The 19,995-nt window shown below is 36.9% G+C and overlaps 1 protein-coding gene across 12 annotated transcripts in view; it reads left to right on the forward strand.

Moving 5' to 3' along the window:
• Positions 1-19,995, forward strand: part of Swt1 (SWT1 RNA endoribonuclease homolog) — a 77,620-nt gene that overhangs the window by 34,944 nt on the left and 22,681 nt on the right. For all 12 annotated transcript variants that reach the window (XR_007595517.1, XR_007595516.1, XM_050162900.1 and 9 more), the window contains 4 exons: positions 1,768-1,906; positions 7,739-7,887; positions 11,386-11,570; positions 15,893-16,024. Coding sequence is in view for 10 of the 12 variants with exons in the window: in XM_050162900.1 (XP_050018857.1) it covers positions 1,768-1,906; positions 7,739-7,887; positions 11,386-11,570; positions 15,893-16,024 (605 nt within the window). In the remaining 2 variants the exon portion in view is untranslated. The remainder of the gene's footprint in view (positions 1-1,767; positions 1,907-7,738; positions 7,888-11,385; positions 11,571-15,892; positions 16,025-19,995) is intronic.

The following is a 19,995-nucleotide window of genomic DNA, read 5'->3' on the forward strand; positions in this document are numbered from 1 at the left end:
GCACATAAATCGTGTCTGGAATACATGCCTATAACCCTAGCACCTGAAGGTATATATAAGAGGATCAGGAATTCAAGATTATCTTTGGCTATGTAGTGAGCTTGGGGTACAAGAGACCAAGCAAAATAAACAAAATATAAATATTTTGCTCATTCAATTTGATTTGTTCAAAATGTATGACAAAATGTCTGTATATTTGACTTTGTGTTTGTGTGTGTTTCAAGACAGGGTTTCTCTATGTAGCTTGGGCTGTCTAGTAACTTTCTATGTAGACCAGGTGGGCCTTGAACTCACAGCAGTCTGCCTGCCTTTGCCTCCCCATTGCTGGGATTAAAGGTATACGCCACCGTATCTCACTCTATATTTGACTTTTATGCTATGTAAATATGAGAGTAAAAATTGATCATAATAAGATATTTAGGGGGCTGGAGAGATGACTTAGCGTTTAGAGCATTGGCTGTTCTTCCAGAAGACCCAAGTTCAATTCCCAACACCCACATGGTAGCTCACAACTGTTTGTAACTACAGAGATCTGACACCTTCACACCAATGCACATAAAAATAAACAAGTTGTTTTTAAAAATTAAGGAAATTTTAATTTCTTTAGCTTAATGTCCTTTTTTCTACAGTTTAATTTAGCAAGCATACTAAACTTCAATACTAAAACATCAAATTTAGCAAGCATACTTATAAAACATAGTTTATTACTTTGATTTAATTTTTGGTTCTTTGAGACAAGGTTTCTCTGTGTAACAGTCCTGGCTGCCCTGGAACTCACTTTGTAGTCCAGGCTGCCCGTGAGCTCACAGAGAACTACCAGTTTCTGCCTCAAAAGTGCTGAAAATAAAGGATTGCACTACCACTGCCAGCAGTAAAAATTAGTTTAATACTTGTTTCAAATTCACATTTTTGCTAAGAGAAATGTTATAACCCATTAGTTGTAGCTGATGCCTTTGTTCTAGCTATTCAACAAGATTCTAAAACTTGCCAGTGTGATATATTTGCAAAAATAATGAAGAAGAATAAAAGATTTAGGAGGATTGTTATAAATTGGATATTTCATAGGATGATTCAGAAAAAGGCATTGATATTTTCCTAAACTGAGACCAATTATCTATAAATATGTTTTTGTAAGAGTGTAGCAAGTGACAGTTGGATTTGATTATTTTTCATATAGATTTTTCCCTCTTCTAGTATGAAATATTTAGATTGTTTTACTTATGGAAATGACCATATGGAAGGGAAGATTGAGGGACTGGAGAGGTGGCTCAGTGTTAAGAGCACTTGCTGTTGTTGCAAAGGACCCAGCCAGGTTCAGGTCCCAGCATCCACATGGCTACCCATAACCATTTGTAGCTACAATTCCAGGGGATCTGATGCTCTCTTCTGGCCGCTGTGGGGATCAGACACGCATGTGGTACATAGACATATATGCAGGAAACACTTGTTCACATAAAATACAGCAAAAGCATTAACTTAAAAAAAGAAAAAAATAGTTTGAGGTACCATTCTGGTTAAAACTATACTACTCTAACTAGAGTTTGCTTTCTTTATTTATTTAAAAGTTATGGAACTAAAGGTTAATAATATGAATTTTATAAAAATCAATCTGTAATAGACCTACCTCTTTAAAATTGTGATTAGCACCTCTTAATATAAAAATAGTGTGAATAGCTGTATTTTCATTAGGGATATATATAAGTTCCTACATAGGTATGTTTAAATAACAGGTAAATAAACAGATGATAATTTTGTAATACTTTCTAGGTGCTGTACTTGAAACCACCATGGACTCTAATAAACATATTGCAGTGCTTTAAAAAACATTGGCTGGCTGTATTTGGATTAGTTATGGAAAATAATTTGCTGTTAACTATTGAGAGCCTATATGAAAATCTCTTGAAAGGTATGAATCTTTTAATTTTTTTCTTTCACAATAGTCTGTACAACTTTAAATCAATCTAATAGGTTGGTATATGCTTGTAATCTTAGCATATGGGAGGTGGAGGCAGGAAAATTAGAAGTTCAAGATAAACTGTTACTAGTGAGTGCAAGAGCAGCCTACATGGGACTTTTTATAAAGCAGAAGGGGCGAAAAAAAAGGGAGGGGGAAAGAATGAACCAAAATGGGCTTAAGAGATCACCCGGTAGGTGTGGTGGTTTGGAAGAAAGTGGCCCCCACGGGGAGCTCCAGCCAGCCACCCCCACTGTCTCAGACCACTTCCTGTTGCCTGGGCAAGATACAGAAATCTCAACTACCTCTCTAACTCCATGTTTGCCTGCAAGCCACCATGTCGCACTATGATGGTAATAGACTAAACCTCTGAAACTATAAGCTGCCACCTCATTTAAATGGTTTCCTTTATAAGAGTTGCTATGGTCATGGTGTCTCTTTACAGCAATAGAAACCCCAAGTAAGACAGTAGGTAAAGTACTTGCTGCATAAACATAATGACCTCTGTTTAGAGCCCTAGAGCCCAGGAAAAACTGGGTGTAGCAGTGTGCTCTAATCCCAGTGCTTGGGAGATGGAGACAGGTGGATTTCAAGGACTTGCTGGCTAGCTAATTCAGGTAGAGGTCCAGGATTGATGATAACTGAAAAAATAAGGTGGGGAAACAACCAAGGAATACTTGAAGATATCAACTTCTAGCCTTTATTCATGCATTCATAGGCACCTCAACAACATACATATGCATACATATATGCAGTTCTTGCTCCCTCCCACCCTTTCTCTCCCTCCTTTCCTTCCTCCTTCCCTCAATAAATTAGGTTTAAAGTATGGGAGTGTACTTGAATCTCAGCACTCAGGAGGCAGAGCCAGGCAGATCTCTGTGAGTTTGAGGCCAGCTGGTCTACAAGAGCTAGTTCCAGGACAGGCTCTAAAGCTACAGAGAAACCCTGTCTCGAAAAACAAAAATAAAACAAAACAAAAGTATAGGATTGTAGCTTAGTGAAAAAATACTTGTCTAGAGTGTATAACGACCCGGGTTCAATCCCCAGTCCTGGTTAAAAAATGAGTTTAAAGGCACAAAATCCAAAACCTACACAAATAATTATTGTAACATTTGAACACACATTTTAATAGGAAGTTCTTTAGAAGTTAAGACCAAAAAAATAGAGGCATATTCTAGGTAGGTGTACATCACATACATCATGCTCTCTGCCTTGTTACTGAAGTGTAAAAGTGTAAAACTTGCAGGCCAGAGAGATGGCTCAGCAGGTAAAGACGCTTACTGCTGTTTTCCCAGAGAGGCCCAGACTGTAATAAGCAAAGTTTATTTAGTGTAATATGAACCAATTTGGAACCTATCTCTAACCCCCACTGCAGTGAGGTAGAGAGGAGTTGTATCAACTCTGTGGGGTAGGCTTTTAAAGGTGTAACTACAAAGAGGCTTTTTGAAGTTGTTTTGGCACAGTGCAAGGTCTTTTGCTCTGTCCCATCCTGCTGTGTCAGCTGATTCTTTGTTCTTAGAGCAAGGCCACCCTGTTCCTGAGTCTGGCCATCTTTATAAGCCTGAACCAGGTGGCTGGCTGGGCTGAGCTGAGTGTCCTTATGTTTGGAATCTCCCGGATGGGAGGAGGAAGGAAAGTGCTGTCTTTCTGGGAACGTGAGGCTAGTCTGTGTTTTTAATTTTAAAACATTCTGTTAGGAAATTTCTTTTTGTCCCTTTGAGAATAAGGGGTGAGGGTCCCACATTGCCACACCTGGAAGTCTTTGATCACCATTCTCCACATGGTGAAATGAGAGAACTCACTCCTCAAAGCTGTCCTCTGACTTCCATGTGTGTCATGATACACACATGCTCACTCACAAAAAATAAATGTAATAAATAATTTTTAAAAATGAAATGTCAACTTGCAGCAGTCTAGAATCACCTGAGAGGAGAGCTTCTGATATAGATCAGATTATCATGTGGTCAAATCTTTGGGGAATTAACTTAATTGTTAATTGACCTAGCCCACTGTGAGTAGCATCATTCCCTAGGCTGTTACTTGAACTGTGTAAAGGTAGGGAATGCTAGTTGAATATAGTGCAACAAGCAAACAAGGAAGGGTACATTTGTTTCTCTTTACTCCTATGATTGTGATTCTTCAAATTCTTGCCATGCCATCCCTGCAGTAATGGACTGTAACCTGGAATAGTAAACTCAGTAAACCTATCCTGTGTTCCTTTGGTCAGTGTAATTTTCCAAAACAACAGAAAGGAAATTAGGACACAGTTCCTTATATATTATCTATGGTAAGAACTGAATAAATGTTGATTGTTAGAAGTTGCCAATTATTTGTTTCAGTTTTTTATTTTATCAGACAGGGTCAAGTTGTCCTGTAACTTGTTAAATAGCCTAGGCTGGCCTTGAATGCCCATTTTCTTAGTTAGGTTATTATTGCTATGACGAAACACCTTGACCAAAAGCAAATAGAGAGGAAAAGATTTATTTGGCTTATACTTCCACATCATAGTTCATCATTGAAGGAAGTAAGGATAGGAACTTAAACAGGGCCAGAATCTGGAGACAGGAGCTGATTCAGAGGCCGTGGATGGGTGTTGCTTATTACTGGCTTGATCCTGATTTTGTAGAGGACCTAGACCCACCAGCCTAGAGGTGACCTCCTCCCACAATGGATTGGGCCCTTCCACATTGATCACTGATTAAGAAAATGCCCCAGGTTTTCCTACAGCCTGATCTTATGGGGGACATTTTCTTAATTGAGGCTCCTTCCTCTGATGACTCTAGCTTGTGACAAGTAGACACAAAACTACCCAGTATAACCATCAGTCCTTTTGCCCCTGTCTCCCAAGGGCTTGGATTACATGAGTGGGCCACCAGGCCTAGTTAGAAGCTAACTTTTTTTTTTTAATTGGTTTGTTTTGTTTTTCTGAACTGGGCCTTCTCTATATAACTCTTTGACTGTTCTGGAACTCTCTCTATTATAGACCATGCTGACCTTGAATGCAGAGATAGATCCACTTGCCTCTGTGTTGCGAGTGCTGGGATTAAAGGCGCGTAACACCATCTCATTTTTTTAAAATTTATTTTCTAAGAGAACTTTTGTTTAATTTTGTAAACATCATTTCTTTTAGCTTAATTTATGTGCATTGGTGTGAAGTTGTCAGATCCCTTGGCAATGGAGTTACAGACAGTTGTGAGCTGCCATGTGGGTGCTCAGAATTGAACCCAGGGTCCTCTGGAAGAACAGCCAAGAGCCATTTCTCCAGCCCCAAGAGAACTTTTTAAATTTTAGGGCATTTCTTTAATGGTAGAGGTTATTTTTCAAGATGCATTTCTCCAGCCCCAAGAGAACTTTTTAAATTTTAGGGCATTTCTTTAATGGTAGAGGTTATTTTTCAAGATGCTTAGGACAACCAACCAATTGGACATGAAAGCATATCTTTACCAGACATTTAATACCATTTTTTTAATTTTATTTTTAAATTATTTCATGTGTATGCATATTTTGTCTGTGTATGTCTATACCACATGTGGGCTTGGTGAGAAAAGAGGCCAGCAGAGGGTCTCCTGTAGTTGGAGTCACAGTTTAGCTTTTCTTAGAGTTAGGCAGTTCATCAATTCTACAATCTGTACCACATGTAGCATCTTTTATTTCTTTCCCAGAGAAATTTGAACTAGTCATTGACTACAAAAAGAACTAAAAGTGTTCTTGTCAAGAAAAAATGCTGACTTGGTGTGGGAGGCAGGGTATGGATAAAGTGAAGTCTTTGCTATAAATATCCTAGTAATTTAGAGTTACTAAATATTGCTGGGTGTGGTGGCATAAGCCTTTAATCCTAGTGCTTGAGTTCAAGGTCAGCCTTGTCTATATAGCAAGTTCCAGACCAATCAGCATAAGTAGTGAGATCCTGTCTCAAAAAAATAAAAGAATTATTGAATTTATTAGTAAATTTATTTCTTTTAAAAAGGATTTTATTTTATTTTATTTTATTTTTTATTTTTTGAGACAGGATTTCTTTGTAGCTTTGGAGCCTGTCCTGGAAGTGGCTCTTGTAGACCAGGCTGGCCTCGGACTCACAAAGGACTCACAAAGGACTCAAAGATCCACCTGCCTCTGCCTCCTGAGTGCTGGGGTTAAAGGCATGCACCAACGCCGCCCGGCTATTTTTTATCTTAAATGGATGTTTTATCTGCATGTTTCTGTGTACTACATGCATGGAGACCAGAAGAGGCCAGCAAATCCCCTGGAACTGGAGTTAGGACTGTTGACAACCATATAAGTGCATTGAATCCAAGTCCTCTACAAGACCATGTAGTCTTAACAGCTCAACCATCTCTCCAGCCTTTGAAATATATTTTTAAAATTTCATTTGTTCCTTCAGAATCTCATAAGCAAGTTCTTGTGTAAGTGATACATAGGGATGCCTTATTCATTTTTAGCTCATTTTGTCAATAGAAAGCCATGCTCAATTTTAAATATAATAGTTTCTGTAGAAGAGGGTATTGCTCAATCAGTAAAGTGCTTCCACATACTCAAAAGTATCTAAGTCCCAGCCCCAGAACCCATGTGAAAAAGCCAGATGCAGAAGTATGTATTTGTATACAAGGATAGGGAGGTGATGATATATAGGGATAGGAGGTGAATACAGGTGGATCTCTGGGCTTGTGCACGCCAGTGAGGGATCTTATTTAAAAGCACCTGTGAGAGGAATGCCTGAGGTTGTACTCTGCTTCCTTGTGCATGAACATGTACACACGGTCACACGTGTGCGTGTGTGTGCGTGTGCGCGCACGCACAGAACCTCTGAAACCATGAACATTAAAACAGAAGCAAAGCAAATTTTGCAGCATGATGATTTCTGCCTTTGGAAGCAACTACTTAGCATTATATTTTAATGACAGAAAGATTTGTCTTTTCTCTCATTTTTTTATTTCATTTTCAAAAAAAAATTTTTTTGTTTGTTTGTATGAGACAGACCGACCCTCAATATAGCGATTTCCCTGCTTCTTGCTCTTGTGCACTGGAATTACAGGCATATACTACTATGCCTGTCTTCTTCCTAACTTTTTAAAACTTTGAAATGATTTTTACCAATAACTTCGGAATTAGTGGAAATATTTTTAGCCTATTGAGAAAAAGTTATGGTAGATTATCTTAATTTAACTTACAGGAGGAAAATTATAGCTTTTTTTTCTTATTGTTGTCCAAATTTTTTATTAGCTGAACTTTTGTTGTATGCAGAGAGATAACACATTATTTTCAATAAATCTTGTTTTACTTTTCACGTGATAGAATTTCAGGTAAGTTATTACATGATAGCTCTGCAGTCATGGTAGGAGTCACATCTGACTTATATGCTTGTCCCTTATATGACTCTTCCTTTATGATAGTCATCTGGATGTGAGACAGCTTCAACTTTGAACACACCATGCTTGGGCTTTTTGTCTGGTGATTAATTCCTTTTACTGAAGAATGTAATATCTCACTTTTCCTATCCTTTGAAGTTGGCTGTATTCAAGAAACTCCTAGAATCCGAAAACAGAATATCAGATTCAACATGAACACTTTGTCTATAAATAAATGTGTTCAGTTGTTGCTTTCGTACCAGAGAGACATACTAGTTGTGACATGTATGTGTAAATGTCTACTCTCTTTAAATTGTAAATACTAGTTGTGACATGTATGTATAAATGTCTGCTCTCTTTAAAATGCAGAATTAATACTTAGTTGCAAATGTTGTATGCTTATTCTCTCAATTTTTTTTCTTAATTTTTTTCTTACCAGCTAATAATGCAGTGGATTTTAAAACAGTAAAATTTCTGCTTCAGGATTCTAAAAGTTTGTTACATGCCTTCAGTACAAGGTCAAATTATGATGGCATTCTTCCACAGACCTTTGCGCAAGTAAACAAACTGCTTCAAGTACTTGCAGAGGTAAGATACCTATGGAGTACTATTTAGAGTAGTTAATCATATATTTCAAATGTGGATTTAGTGGCCAACAATAAAAGGATATATTACCGTGACTTACCCTAGCATTCTAAAGGCATTGAGTAAATACTAAGTAAATTGAAGTATAGACAAGTGTTATTACAGATTATGGAACATTCATTTTCTATGGAAGGTATATCAGAATAGTTGAATTATTTGTTTTTCAAGATAGAATTTGTCTATATAGTTCACCAAGCTTCAAATGCATGTTTTTTTTTTTTAGTACTCTGTAGTATTGACATTATGGGTATATACCACTATAAACTTGGGATTTTATTTTCTTGTTGTTGAATTTTATATTATTTCATTTATGGACAAGAGAAAGCTGTGCACACACAAAAAAGAGGGGCTAGAGAGATGGCTTAGCAGTTAAGAGTCCTTAATGCTCTTGGAGAATATTAAGGTTCAGTTCTCTGCATTTACATGGTGGTTTACAACTATCCTTAACTCTACTTTCAAAGATTCTGATACCATCTTCTGACCTCTTCTGGCACCAGACATGCACACAGTACACATACATGAATGCAGACAAAACACTCATACACATAAAATAATTTAAACAATAACAAAATAAATTTTGAGATTTTTTTTTTTGAGACAGGGTCTCATGTAGCCCAGGCTAGCCTCAGATTTGCAATGTAGCCAAGGATAACCTTAATTTTTTGGTACTCTTGCCTTTATCTCCTGAGTACTGGGATTATAGATGTGTACTATAATGCTCTGTTTATGTAGTGCTTGGGATCTAATCAACAGTGTCATGCATATTAGGCAAAGCTCTCCATCAACTGAGATACATCCTGAACCCTAGAATATATTTTGCTAGACATTGTTTGGATAATTCATTAGATTTGATTCATGTTTCAAATATCTATCTATGTTTCTAACCTGAACAATAAATATATTATTTCCAAAATAAGGTTTCTTAATATAATAACTTGAGAAGTACACCTTATCTTAGTTATCAAGTATGGAAAACCAAGAAAAGAATTACTCATCTTCTGTTTGCTTCTGGAAAGCTTCTGAGAAACTAGGATGAAACAGTTAACTAGTACCATTTTCAGCTATGTGTGTAAGAGGGGTGGAAGTAGGAAAAGACATCCTTGTTTTGTTATTTCTCAGATACCCCAAAATTTTGATCAACCACTATGCTAGAATAATTCAAATCAATTTTGTTGATTAGTTTTAGGTTTTACATGCTCAGAACTCTGACCTGTGGAATTTTTGTTGTTGTTTCAGGATTTTTTTTTTTTTTGCCTCTAGTTCTTTAAATTCTTTTGAATCTTTACCCCTTTTTTTGTATTATGAGTATAATAATAATTGTTGACTTAAAATTGCCATAAGAATGAACTATTACTGAAGAAATTAGTGCCTGGCTGATAGTAAGTGCTATATAAATGTTTATTTATTTTTTTTAAATTTACTTACATGATTGTGTATACTCAGATTTAAGAGCCAGAGCAAAGGAGAAATAGGCAAATACTCAGTTTTAAACATTTATGGATATTAAAGCAGTTATCTGGATGGAGGTGTAGCTCTGAGTTCCAGCCCAGTATTGCCACAAAAATTAATTTCAGGAAAAAATATATAGGGCCATTATTTATATATGTAAGTTCATAATTTAATACAAACAGGGAAACTGAGAAGATCATCTCATTTTGCTTTCTGCCCCACAAAGTATAGCATGGTAATACCTCTGCATTTGGTGTAGGATCATAACTTTCTAGATTGCTGAGAGTCAAATCTCTTTTGCTTCTTACCATTTGAGTTATCTTGCATGATGTTTTTAATCTTTGTATTTCTCAGTTTCCTTCACTTCAAAGTCTGAATTGTTTCTGTTTCATAGGGTTTCAGTTCTGTGTCATAGTACTATGTAGTCACAAGGACTGAGTAAGCTGATATAAAAAAGAAATAAACAAAAAAAACCCCACAACAGTTTAAAGCATAGAAATAGTATTAAGCTAACTTTGGAAATCATTCTTTTATTAACGTGGAAACTTAACCCTAAGGAAATAGTGATTTTTGTTTTATGTTGGTCAGCTACTCCTGGGCAGCCTTAAAATATGGCTAATAAACCCAGTGGATAAAACTAATTTTGCTTTTGCAAGCAGGTATCAATTGCAAATAACTTTTTGGTCAGGCACGAGAGCCTATGTCCATTTGACCCTCTCAGTGCTGGGACCTGATATGGTTTGAACCCGTGCAGGCCCTGTGTGTGTTGCTACAGTCTCTGAATTCATACGTGCTTCAGTACTATTGTGTCTAGAAGACATTGTTTCCTTGGTGTCCTCTGTCACCTCTGGCTCCTACAGTCTTTCCATCTCTTCTTCCACATAGACCCCTGAGCCTTGACGACATCCCATTTAGGACTGAGTAAGTCTTTCAATCTCTGCACATTGTCCAGTTGTGGGTCTCTTTGTTAGTTCCCATCTACTTCAAGAAGAAGCTTCTCTGATGAAGGTTGAGCAAGACACTGAACTATGTGTATAGCAATATGTCATTAGACATTATTTTATCGCTATGTTCCTTTTGTAAATAATAGTATTAGGTTTTCCCTAGGCGCACAGTCTATCTAGTCTCAGGTTCTTGACCACTTAGTAGCATCAGATATAGATTTCATCTTATGGAGTGGCCTTAATTCCAATCAGAAAGTGGTTGGGTATTCCTATAACATTTGTGTTACTGTTGCACAAGTATATCTTGTAGGTCGGTTAACCTTGTAGGCCACAGGGTTTGTTGCTGGGAAATATTCTCCTATGGTAGCGTATAGTGTATCTTCCAGTACCATGAACAGTCAGTTGTAGTGAAGGCTGTAGTTAGGCATAGCTCAACTTCTTTATGTTACATGGCATGTGTAAATGATGTCTTCAGCAATATGGTCTTCCCACACTGTCAGATTGCAGAGAGTAATCAGGGGTTTCCATGGGGCTGCTTCGACCAACAGTTCAACATGATGTAACCCATTTCTGCCATTGAAGGTTTTACTTGGTGGCATAAGATATCTAGTTGAGGTATTGTGTCCCCCATTATTCAGTGACTCCATTTAGATTCCTTTTATATATGTATACATTTTAAGACACTTACACAGTGGTAGATTTCCAAATGTTTTTTCAAATGGCCTTTAATAGTCCCTTTCCAGATTTCCTTATTTACCTTCTGTCCTCTGCCCGTTTAATCATCCTAGTTTGCCCTTTGTCTCTCCATACAGTATATTGACATTTGAATGCTAGGTAAGAAAGATCTCTGTAGTAAATAAACTGATATATTATTTGATTTAAGCAGGAAAGAAAAATATTTTTTCTAAGTCTAGTGCTTTTCTAGGAATATTCTAGGAATATACATATGAAAGAAAGAGTAACCAGAATGTCCAGTATGTTAGTGACTCTGTTTTCTCAGTTGCTAGTGAAGGACTGGTATGCATTTTGTATAATTCTTATGTCACAGGTCAAGACAAAACTGAAGCCAGATTCTTCAGAAAGCACAGTGAATAAAAAGCAGAAAGACACTTCTTTGAAGCTTCATAACCAAGACGTCACTGTTTTCTCGGATTCTCCTCTTCCCCAGTTTACTAGGCATCAAGAAATATGGTCTATCCTGGAGAATGTTTGGACTTTAATATATCAGAACAGGTACTAAATTCCCAAGACATCCTCCACTTTATCATTACAAGTTTGCTTTTGTAGGGTTTCCGTTATTACAATTTCTACTGTAGTTAGTGTTTGGGCTTTGATTTTTATTGTACTGTGGGCTTTTGATCCTGTTGGTGCATTAGAAGTATTTATGTTTAAATCAGTGTAAACATCAGGATTACCTGGAAAAATTTTTAAGTTTCTATATTTAAACACTATTCCTAGAAATTTGGATTCAGTAGGGGAAGAGTTGAGCCTGAGAATGCATTTAAAATAATCTCTCGAGGCTGAGAAGATAGCTCAGTGGTTAAGAGCACTGACTGCTCTTCTAAAGGACCTGGTTTCAATTCCCAGCACCCACATGGCAGCTCACAACTGTCTGTAACTCCAAGGTCTTACACCTTCACACAGACATACATGCAGGCAAAACATCAAGGCACACAAAATAAAAATTAATAATTACCAAAAAAAATTGTTCTAGGTGATTCTATTGTAATCATGATGAGGAACATTGCTTGCATAGGTCACAACCAGTGAGACACTTAGATTGATTCAGCAGCTTAGCAGATTGCAAGTCTGTAATTAAATTGGAAATAACTTGAGAAAAGTTCCTTCGATTAAAGAAAATTCATATAAGAGTTTAAAGGTGTATAAATACTTTTGTTTAAAAGGAAAATACTATTACTTTAGTATATAAACATAAAACACTTTAGAATGAATGAAAGGAGGTACAGAGATCATTTAAAAAATATAAAATTTTTATTTTATATTTGGGTGTATGTGTGTGTAGTAGTGTCATAGTGTGGAGGTCAGAGGATAGCTTGCAGAAATGGGTTCTTTCCCTCTGCGGTGTGAATTCCAGGAATCAAGCCCAGGGCATCAGGGTTAACAGCAAGTAGATTTTACTTGTTATAGCCATTTTGCTGTCCCCTTTTTCCCACCAGTGTTTGGAACCTGGTTTTAGACAGGTGTTCTGAACCTGGGCTGCATTCCCCTTGAATAGTTTTGCAGATAGGTGCTGTTAGGATAGCTTATATAACTTAAAACCTCTGATTTTATTTTATTGGGTTTTGAGACAGGGTTTCTCTGTGTAGCCCTGACTGACCTGGAACTCGCTGTAAACCAGGCTGCCCTCAAACTCACAGAGATCTGCCTGCCTCTGCTCCCGAGTGCTGGGATTAAAGGCGTGCACCACACTGCCACAGGTATATTATATTGCATATTCCCTGTGCCTCATTCTCACCTATCTCCCCTTTTTTCTACCCTCCCATTTGTCTGCTTTGTTCTTGGGCTCCTTTTTTATTCCTTGGCTATAATTAAACATTTTTCAACAAATTTATGGCCTGATATTTGGCTTTCTAACCCATCATATGAAAAAGATAGCTACATCTAGCTTGTGAATTAAAAACTATATTACAAATTTGTAATTTTTTATGAATCAGTTTCTTTTTCTATTCAACATATTTTTGGTGCTTTCGCTAATCAAATGTTCTTGTTTACAGAAAATTACCTTTTATAGGAGGCAGGAATGGCTGCTATAAAAGATATTTGAGTTGAGTGGTGGTGGTGCATGACTTGAATCCCAGCATTTGGAGGGCAGAGGCAGAGTTTGAGGCCAGCCTGGTCTACAAGAGCTAGCTCCAGGACAGGTTCCAAAGCTACAGAGAAACCCTGTCTCGAAAAACCAAAAAAAAAAAAAATAAAAAATAAAAAGAGAGAGAGAGAGAGATATTTGAAAACATAGGAGTTGATCTATAATATTCACGCATTTGTACCACATGTTAGAGAGCTCCATGCTATTTCTGAATAACAGACTGTGTATATATTAGCATTTCAGTAAGTGATGATGTTTATATTGTCTTAACAATACATATTTATTTAGCCTAGTTTTTTTAATATTTATTTATTTATTATGTATACAATGTTCTGTCTGTATATGTCTGCAGGCCAGAAGAGGGCACCAGACCTCTTTACAGATGGTTGTGAGCCACCATGTGGTTGCTGCGAATTGAACTCAGGACCTTTGGAAGAGCAGGCAATGCTCTTAACCACTGAGCCACTAGTTTTTTTTTTGTTTTTTTTTTTTTTAAAAAACCTAATTGTATACCAGAATTGCAATAGAATTTATTGAATATAATTCATTCACAAATAAATACTCATTTGGGGGTCTGGTAAGTCTATTCTTAATTACTCATATAAGTTACTAGAATACATTTATGGTTAGTGTTATCAACTTCACAGAATCTAGAAACATCTGGGAGATGGGCCTTTGGTTGTGCCTGTTGAAGGCTATCTTGATTGCTTAATTAAGGTAGAAAGACCCATCGACTGTGGGCGGCACTATTCTCTGGCTGGGTCCTGGATGTCTGAAGCAGAGGAAGTAAGCAGTGTGGATTTATCTCTTGTTCTCTGCTTCTTTACCATAAATGCAACGTGACCAGTTTCTCAAGTTCCTATGACTCCATTCATACCCACGGTGAACTGAAGGAAACCTTTCCCTTTAGTTGATTTTGTCACAGTATTTTATTATAGCAATAGGAAAAGGAACAGACAAGTTCTAGATACAACTATAAATGCCATCATTTTTGTGCCTTACTAATCAGTGTTGAACTTGCATCATATCAGGTCAGGTTTTATTGTCTATTTACGAGGAAATTGGATGAGTGTTTTGTATTGCTGATTCATGTCAAACAATAATCTTTTATTTGGGCATGGTGACACAGTAATCCTACTGTTCAGGAGGGTGGGACAGAATGGCTGTGACTTGGAGGCTAGCCTGGGCTACATAAGGTCCTGTCTGGAAAACAAAAAGATTTCCTGCAGTTTGTCATTCAAGTTTTTGAGGTAATTGTTTAAATGTGCATTTTTGGTTTGCAGAAAGATTTATAGTTACGATTCCTTTTACCTTTGTTATTCTCATTGGCTTCATTAATAATACTATGCAGGCAAAACCAATAAAAAAACTGATTTTGATAGTTCATAATTTTCTATAAACTGATTAACCGGTTGAATAGCTTATTTCATAATGTTGAATCTAATGAGTCTGAAAGTAGATGCAGCTTTCATACATAAGCCTGGTTTAAAATGTTTCTGTTGGGAAACTATAATGATTCACCACAACTGTGTATCTTAAAGTAGCAGAAATTTATTTAGTCGTTGTTAAGAAGGCCTTTAAGTGGAAAAACAAAAGACTGGCGGGAACTCTAAGTAAGAATCTGCTCTGTCTTTATGTCTTCCTCAGTCTTTGCCTAGTAAGTGCATCCCTCCAGTCTCTGCTTTTGTCTTCATGGAGAGAGTGTGGCCTACTCTGATCCAGTATTTAGCTGAACCATTTACATTTGCTAAAGACCTGTTTCAAGTGAGGTCCATACTGAAGCTCTAACACAGTGGTTCTCCACCTTCCTAACACTGCAGCCTTTTAATAACAGTTTCTCATGTTGAGGTGACCCCTTAACCATGAAATTATTTTCATCGCTACTTCATAGTTGTAATTTAGCTTCTGTTATGAATCATAACGTAGATATTTGATATTGCAGGTAGTCTTAGGTGACTCTGTTAAAGGGTCATTTGACCTCAAAGGGTCATGACTCATAGGTTGAGAAGGCATTGCTCTAGATGAATGTAAATTTGGGGAGGACACCATTCAGATACAATATAATGCATTTTGACTTTTAATATAGTTGCTGTTACCTAAGTAAATATTTATTTATGTATTTAGAGACAGGGTTTCACTATGTAGCCCTGGCTGGCCTGGAACTCATTGTGTAGACCAGGTTAGCTTTGAACTTAGATCTGCCTGCTTCTGCTTTCCAACTGCTAGGATTAAAGTTGTATACTACAATACCTCATCTTATTTTTAGTTTTGACCCATATATATAGCATAAACATTTAAAAATATTTTAGTATTTTATTAAGTAAATATTAAAGGTTTCACTAATTATTTTTTATAATTCTTAATTCACAATAAGTTTCTGGAAGTGGAATTACAAGGATAAACATCCAGTTTTTTATTTAATCTGATACCTAATTCTTCATGTTTATGTTCTGGAGTACTGACTTGTATGTTATTAGTAGTATTACTTCCCCTTCATCTCTGTGCTCTTTTAGAGTGAAGTTCCCTTTAAATTAGGTCTGTGTGGTGTGTGACCAAGATCCCTTGTGTGGATGTTAGCCCAGACTTCTCTCATGTCACTGTCTTTGATTTCCTACTTAAATAGATGAGCATTGCAAAAGATTACTCATATTATTTTTTATGTGTCGTCAATGAAAACACTTATAAGTACTAAATGAGCACATACTTTTTTTTCTTTCTGTTTTTTTAGCACAGATGTGTTTCAGACACTGGACTCAAGTTCAACTCTGACCACTTCAAAAATAGCATCATTTGAAGAAGCATTTATATATCTTCAAAAGTTAATGGCAGCTGTAAAGGATATTCTTGAAGGAATTCAAAGGTAAGCATTGTATTAAATCTAAAGTTTATAAATCCCATATTTATCAGCTTAATTTAGACTTGCTAGGAGTCGTCTAGCAAGTTAGAAACTATTGGCTGTTTTTGAGACAGGGTCTCACTACATAGCCTTGACTGGTCTGGTCTGGACCAGGCTGGCTGCAAACTCACAAAAATCTGCCTGTCTCTGCTTCTTGAGTCCTGGGATTGAAGGTGTGCACCATTAACCTAGCAGATGATTGGCTTTTAGATTTACCTTCCTTGGTTTCCTATATTCTGTATCCTTTGTAGGAGAGGAAAGTGGGAGAAACGAGTTAGTCTTCTGTGAGAAAACTTGGTGCATTTTGAAGCACATACTCTCTCTCCTTTTTTGTCCTGTGTGTGTTTGTGTGTGTGATTGATGTTGAGGTACTTTCTTCGAGTCTTTCTTCATCTTATTTTTTGAGGCAGGGTCTTTCATTGAACCTGGAGATTGCCATTTTGACTAGACTGACTGGCCAGTGAGCCCCAGAATCTTGTTTCTACTCTAGCACTGGGGTGACAGGTGTGCATAGTCATGTCTGGCTTTAGTCATGTCTGAACTCAAATCCTAGTATTTACTTGTGCAGTAAGCACTTTACCCGCTGAACCATTTTCCCAGCCTAAGGCTTAAGTTTAGATGACTTTTTGTTTCTCTTGTTTTGTTTAGTTGTATTTAGATAGAGGAATAAATACGACTAACATGTGTGTGTTTGACTGTGTAGACCTAATCATAAATTACCATTTTAAAAATTAAATCTGTGCTTTGTTTTAAGAAAAGATGATTTTTTATTAGTTGTTTCAAAACACATCTTGTAGTTTCAGTTTGAAATACCTTATAAGAAAGCTCTCCTCTCTCCTCCCTCCCCCTTTCTCTCTCTCTCTCTCTCTCTCTCTCTCTCTCTCTCTCTCTCTCTCTCTCTCTCTCTGTAGTGTATTTGCATATTTGTGCACGTCTCTCCACATTTACATGTTTGTGGAGGTCAGAGGAGGATGGCATGTGTGTCCTGTTCTGTCTCTCTGCCTTATTCCCTTAAGATAGAGAGACTTCTGAGGTTAGACTAGTAGACAGCTCCAGTGAACCCTTGTATCTACTAACGGAACTGAGGTTTTAGGAGCACTATTTCTGTGGTGCTACGGCTTCAAATTCATCTTTGCATGTTTGTACAGAAGGTGTTCTATGCCACTGAGCCCCTGGAACTGTTTTCTAAAACAATTGCCAACCTAAGATCTGGGATTTATGTATTTCTTGATGTGTGATTTTATGAAATCTCTAAAAATTAATTGTCTGTGAGTTTCTTGCCCGTTTTTTCCCCCTGTGCTGGGATCAAACCCAAGGCCTTGCATATGTCCTATTCCATTTTGACATATGAACAAACCATGTCCACCCACAGACAGTTCCTCCAATGTATGATTCTTAAAAAAGAACTATAATCACAGCTTCTTTTCAGATTCACTGGTGCTTTAAACACTTTTGAATTTAAAATTTTATTTTATTAACATGACTTTTTGACATACTACTATGTTTGGATAGCTGAGCGCTATAGATTACTCAAGGTTATTTATAAAAGCTCATCCTTCAGTCGTCACAGAGTGTGGTGGCTTATAGCCATAATCTCAGCATTCAGAGCACGGAGACAGGAAGAGTGCAAGTTTGAAGTCAGACTAGTCTATATAGCATGGCCCTGTCTTTTAAAAGGAGGATCGGTTCACTCAATGACAACACCTTAGCCTATTGTAGTTGCTAGTTGTCGAAACAAATGTTTTGTAAGTAACCTTTAAAACTTCAACTTGGAGTTTTAGAAGTGATTTCTCAGCATTTAAACTAACTATTTTGAACAAAATGCTTGTCTTTTAGTAATGAGCTTTTTTATTTTGAGTTAGAGATATTTACTCATAGAGGTTTGACCTTCTTCTAGGTGTATCAGAGTCAGTGGGGATGGAAGACACTACCTCTTCCACATAGTTCCCTGAGCCCTAAGGTTTGGTGAATACATCTCTCTCAGTCTCTACCCATTGTCCAGTTGTAGATCTCTGTATTAGTTCCCATCTACTTCAGGAGGAAGCTTCACTTATGATGACTGAGCAAGACCTGCTCTGTGGGTAAAGCAGGATGTTGTTAAGGGTCATTATATTGCCACATTCCTTTAGCAGAACAGTAGTATTTGGCTTTCCCTCTAGGTCCATGGCCTCTCTGGTCTCAGAGTCTTGGCCACCTGAGCAATGTCATTGATTGGGCCTTAGTTCCCAATCAGTTAGTGTTTAGATGGAATGAAGCTCTAGTTAGGTGCCAGTTCCACGTCTCTGTGTTCAGTGAGATATGTAGGTGTTGTCTTCAGTAATCAGGCTTTACCATCAGTTTGTGGAAAGCAACAGCTACTTGAATTATTTGGGGATTTCCGTGAGTCCCCTTTCAACAGCTCAATTAGATGAAACCCTTACCTGGTACTGGAGATTTCATTTAGTAGTTAGAGAAGCCAGTTAGAGAAGTCAGTTGGGGCTTTGTCTCCCCTACTATTTTGTGGTTAATTTAAATTTATTTCATATATGTATGTATTTTAAGAATCTTCTACCATAGTAGGCCCTCAAATGGCCGTTAGTGTTACCCGTCTCTCCCTGTCTTCCCTCCCTTTCTCTCCATGACTGTGTATTCTATTTCCTCTTACTGGGAAGATCCTGCCTTCAGTCCTTTACTCTACACCTAACATCTGTGGTTATATGGACTATAGCATTTCTATCAAAGACTTAAAAGCTAACATTCACATATAGGAGAATACATACCATATTTGTCTTTGTAGATATGGATTACCTTACTCAGGATAATTTTTTTTCTAGCTCTATCTATTTACCTGAAAATTGCATATTTTTCTTTTATTTTTCTTAAATAACTAAGTGATATTCCATTGTGTAAATGTACATTTTCTTTATCCATTTACCTATTGGTGAGATTTGGTGATGAGCCAAATCTCACCACCTAGAGATCATATTGTAGAACCCAGAGACCCATATTGTAGAAGGGGAGACATTTTTGCATTTTAACTGATAAACGGGAATATGGAAGATTATTTTTTAGGGGTGTCCATGTGATGTTTCAATATTTGTACACATTGTGTGATACTCAGATCAGGTTTTTAAAAGAGCTACCTCCTTTGACCGGTGATGCCACCGGTCCCATCACTTGGGAGTCAGAGGAGGCAGAGATCTCTACTAAGTTTAAGGCCATCCTGGGATAGATGTCCCAGAAGTTTAAGGCTGTCCTGGGGACAGATCTGGCTAGAACTGTTACACAGAAAACTCTGTCTCGAAAAAAACAACAAAAAATTAGCTATCTTCGCAAACATTTATCATTTCTTTATGATAAAGGCATTCAAAATTCTTCCTTCGGATATTTTTTTTCTCAAAACAATGTTTTGTTTATTTATAAAGGAATGGAAAACAGATTTCCAAACGTTGTGTGACAATAGTTTAGGTTTCTAAAGAGCCCATGGTAACAGGGCATGGTCATACATGTGTGTAATCCCAGCACATGGTAAATTGAAGATCATGAATTCAAGGCCAGCCTTGGCTACATTAGGAGATTCTATCCCAGAAAAGAAATCAAACGAACAAACAAAAATTCTCATAGGACTGTTTTGAACTTGGAACTTTGTCTCTAAACAAAATCATTTCACCCATATTCCGTAGAATATACAGGAAATACTCTATCAAAATGAAAAATTTCTGAAAAAATATATATGGAATTCAAAGAAAACAATAAAACATTTCTTAGCTCCAAGTTGTAAATAAATTTAGCTAAGAAATTTAAATGTAATGCTAAGGATTTTTTTTTTAAAAAGTATTTTATAGCTATTTTTATTTCTTCTTCTAAGGGATGTTTAGGTCCATAGCACCTAGGCCCATAGCCCAGGTGCTAGGTGGTTTTATTATTTATTTATATATTTTTTATTTTTTTTTTTA

The sequence above is a fragment of the Alexandromys fortis genome, unplaced genomic scaffold (genome assembly GCF_014885135.2).
Source record: "Alexandromys fortis isolate MF-2015 unplaced genomic scaffold, M_Fortis_MF-2015_v1.1 scaffold_126, whole genome shotgun sequence".
Classification (NCBI taxonomy): Eukaryota; Metazoa; Chordata; class Mammalia; order Rodentia; family Cricetidae; genus Alexandromys; species Alexandromys fortis.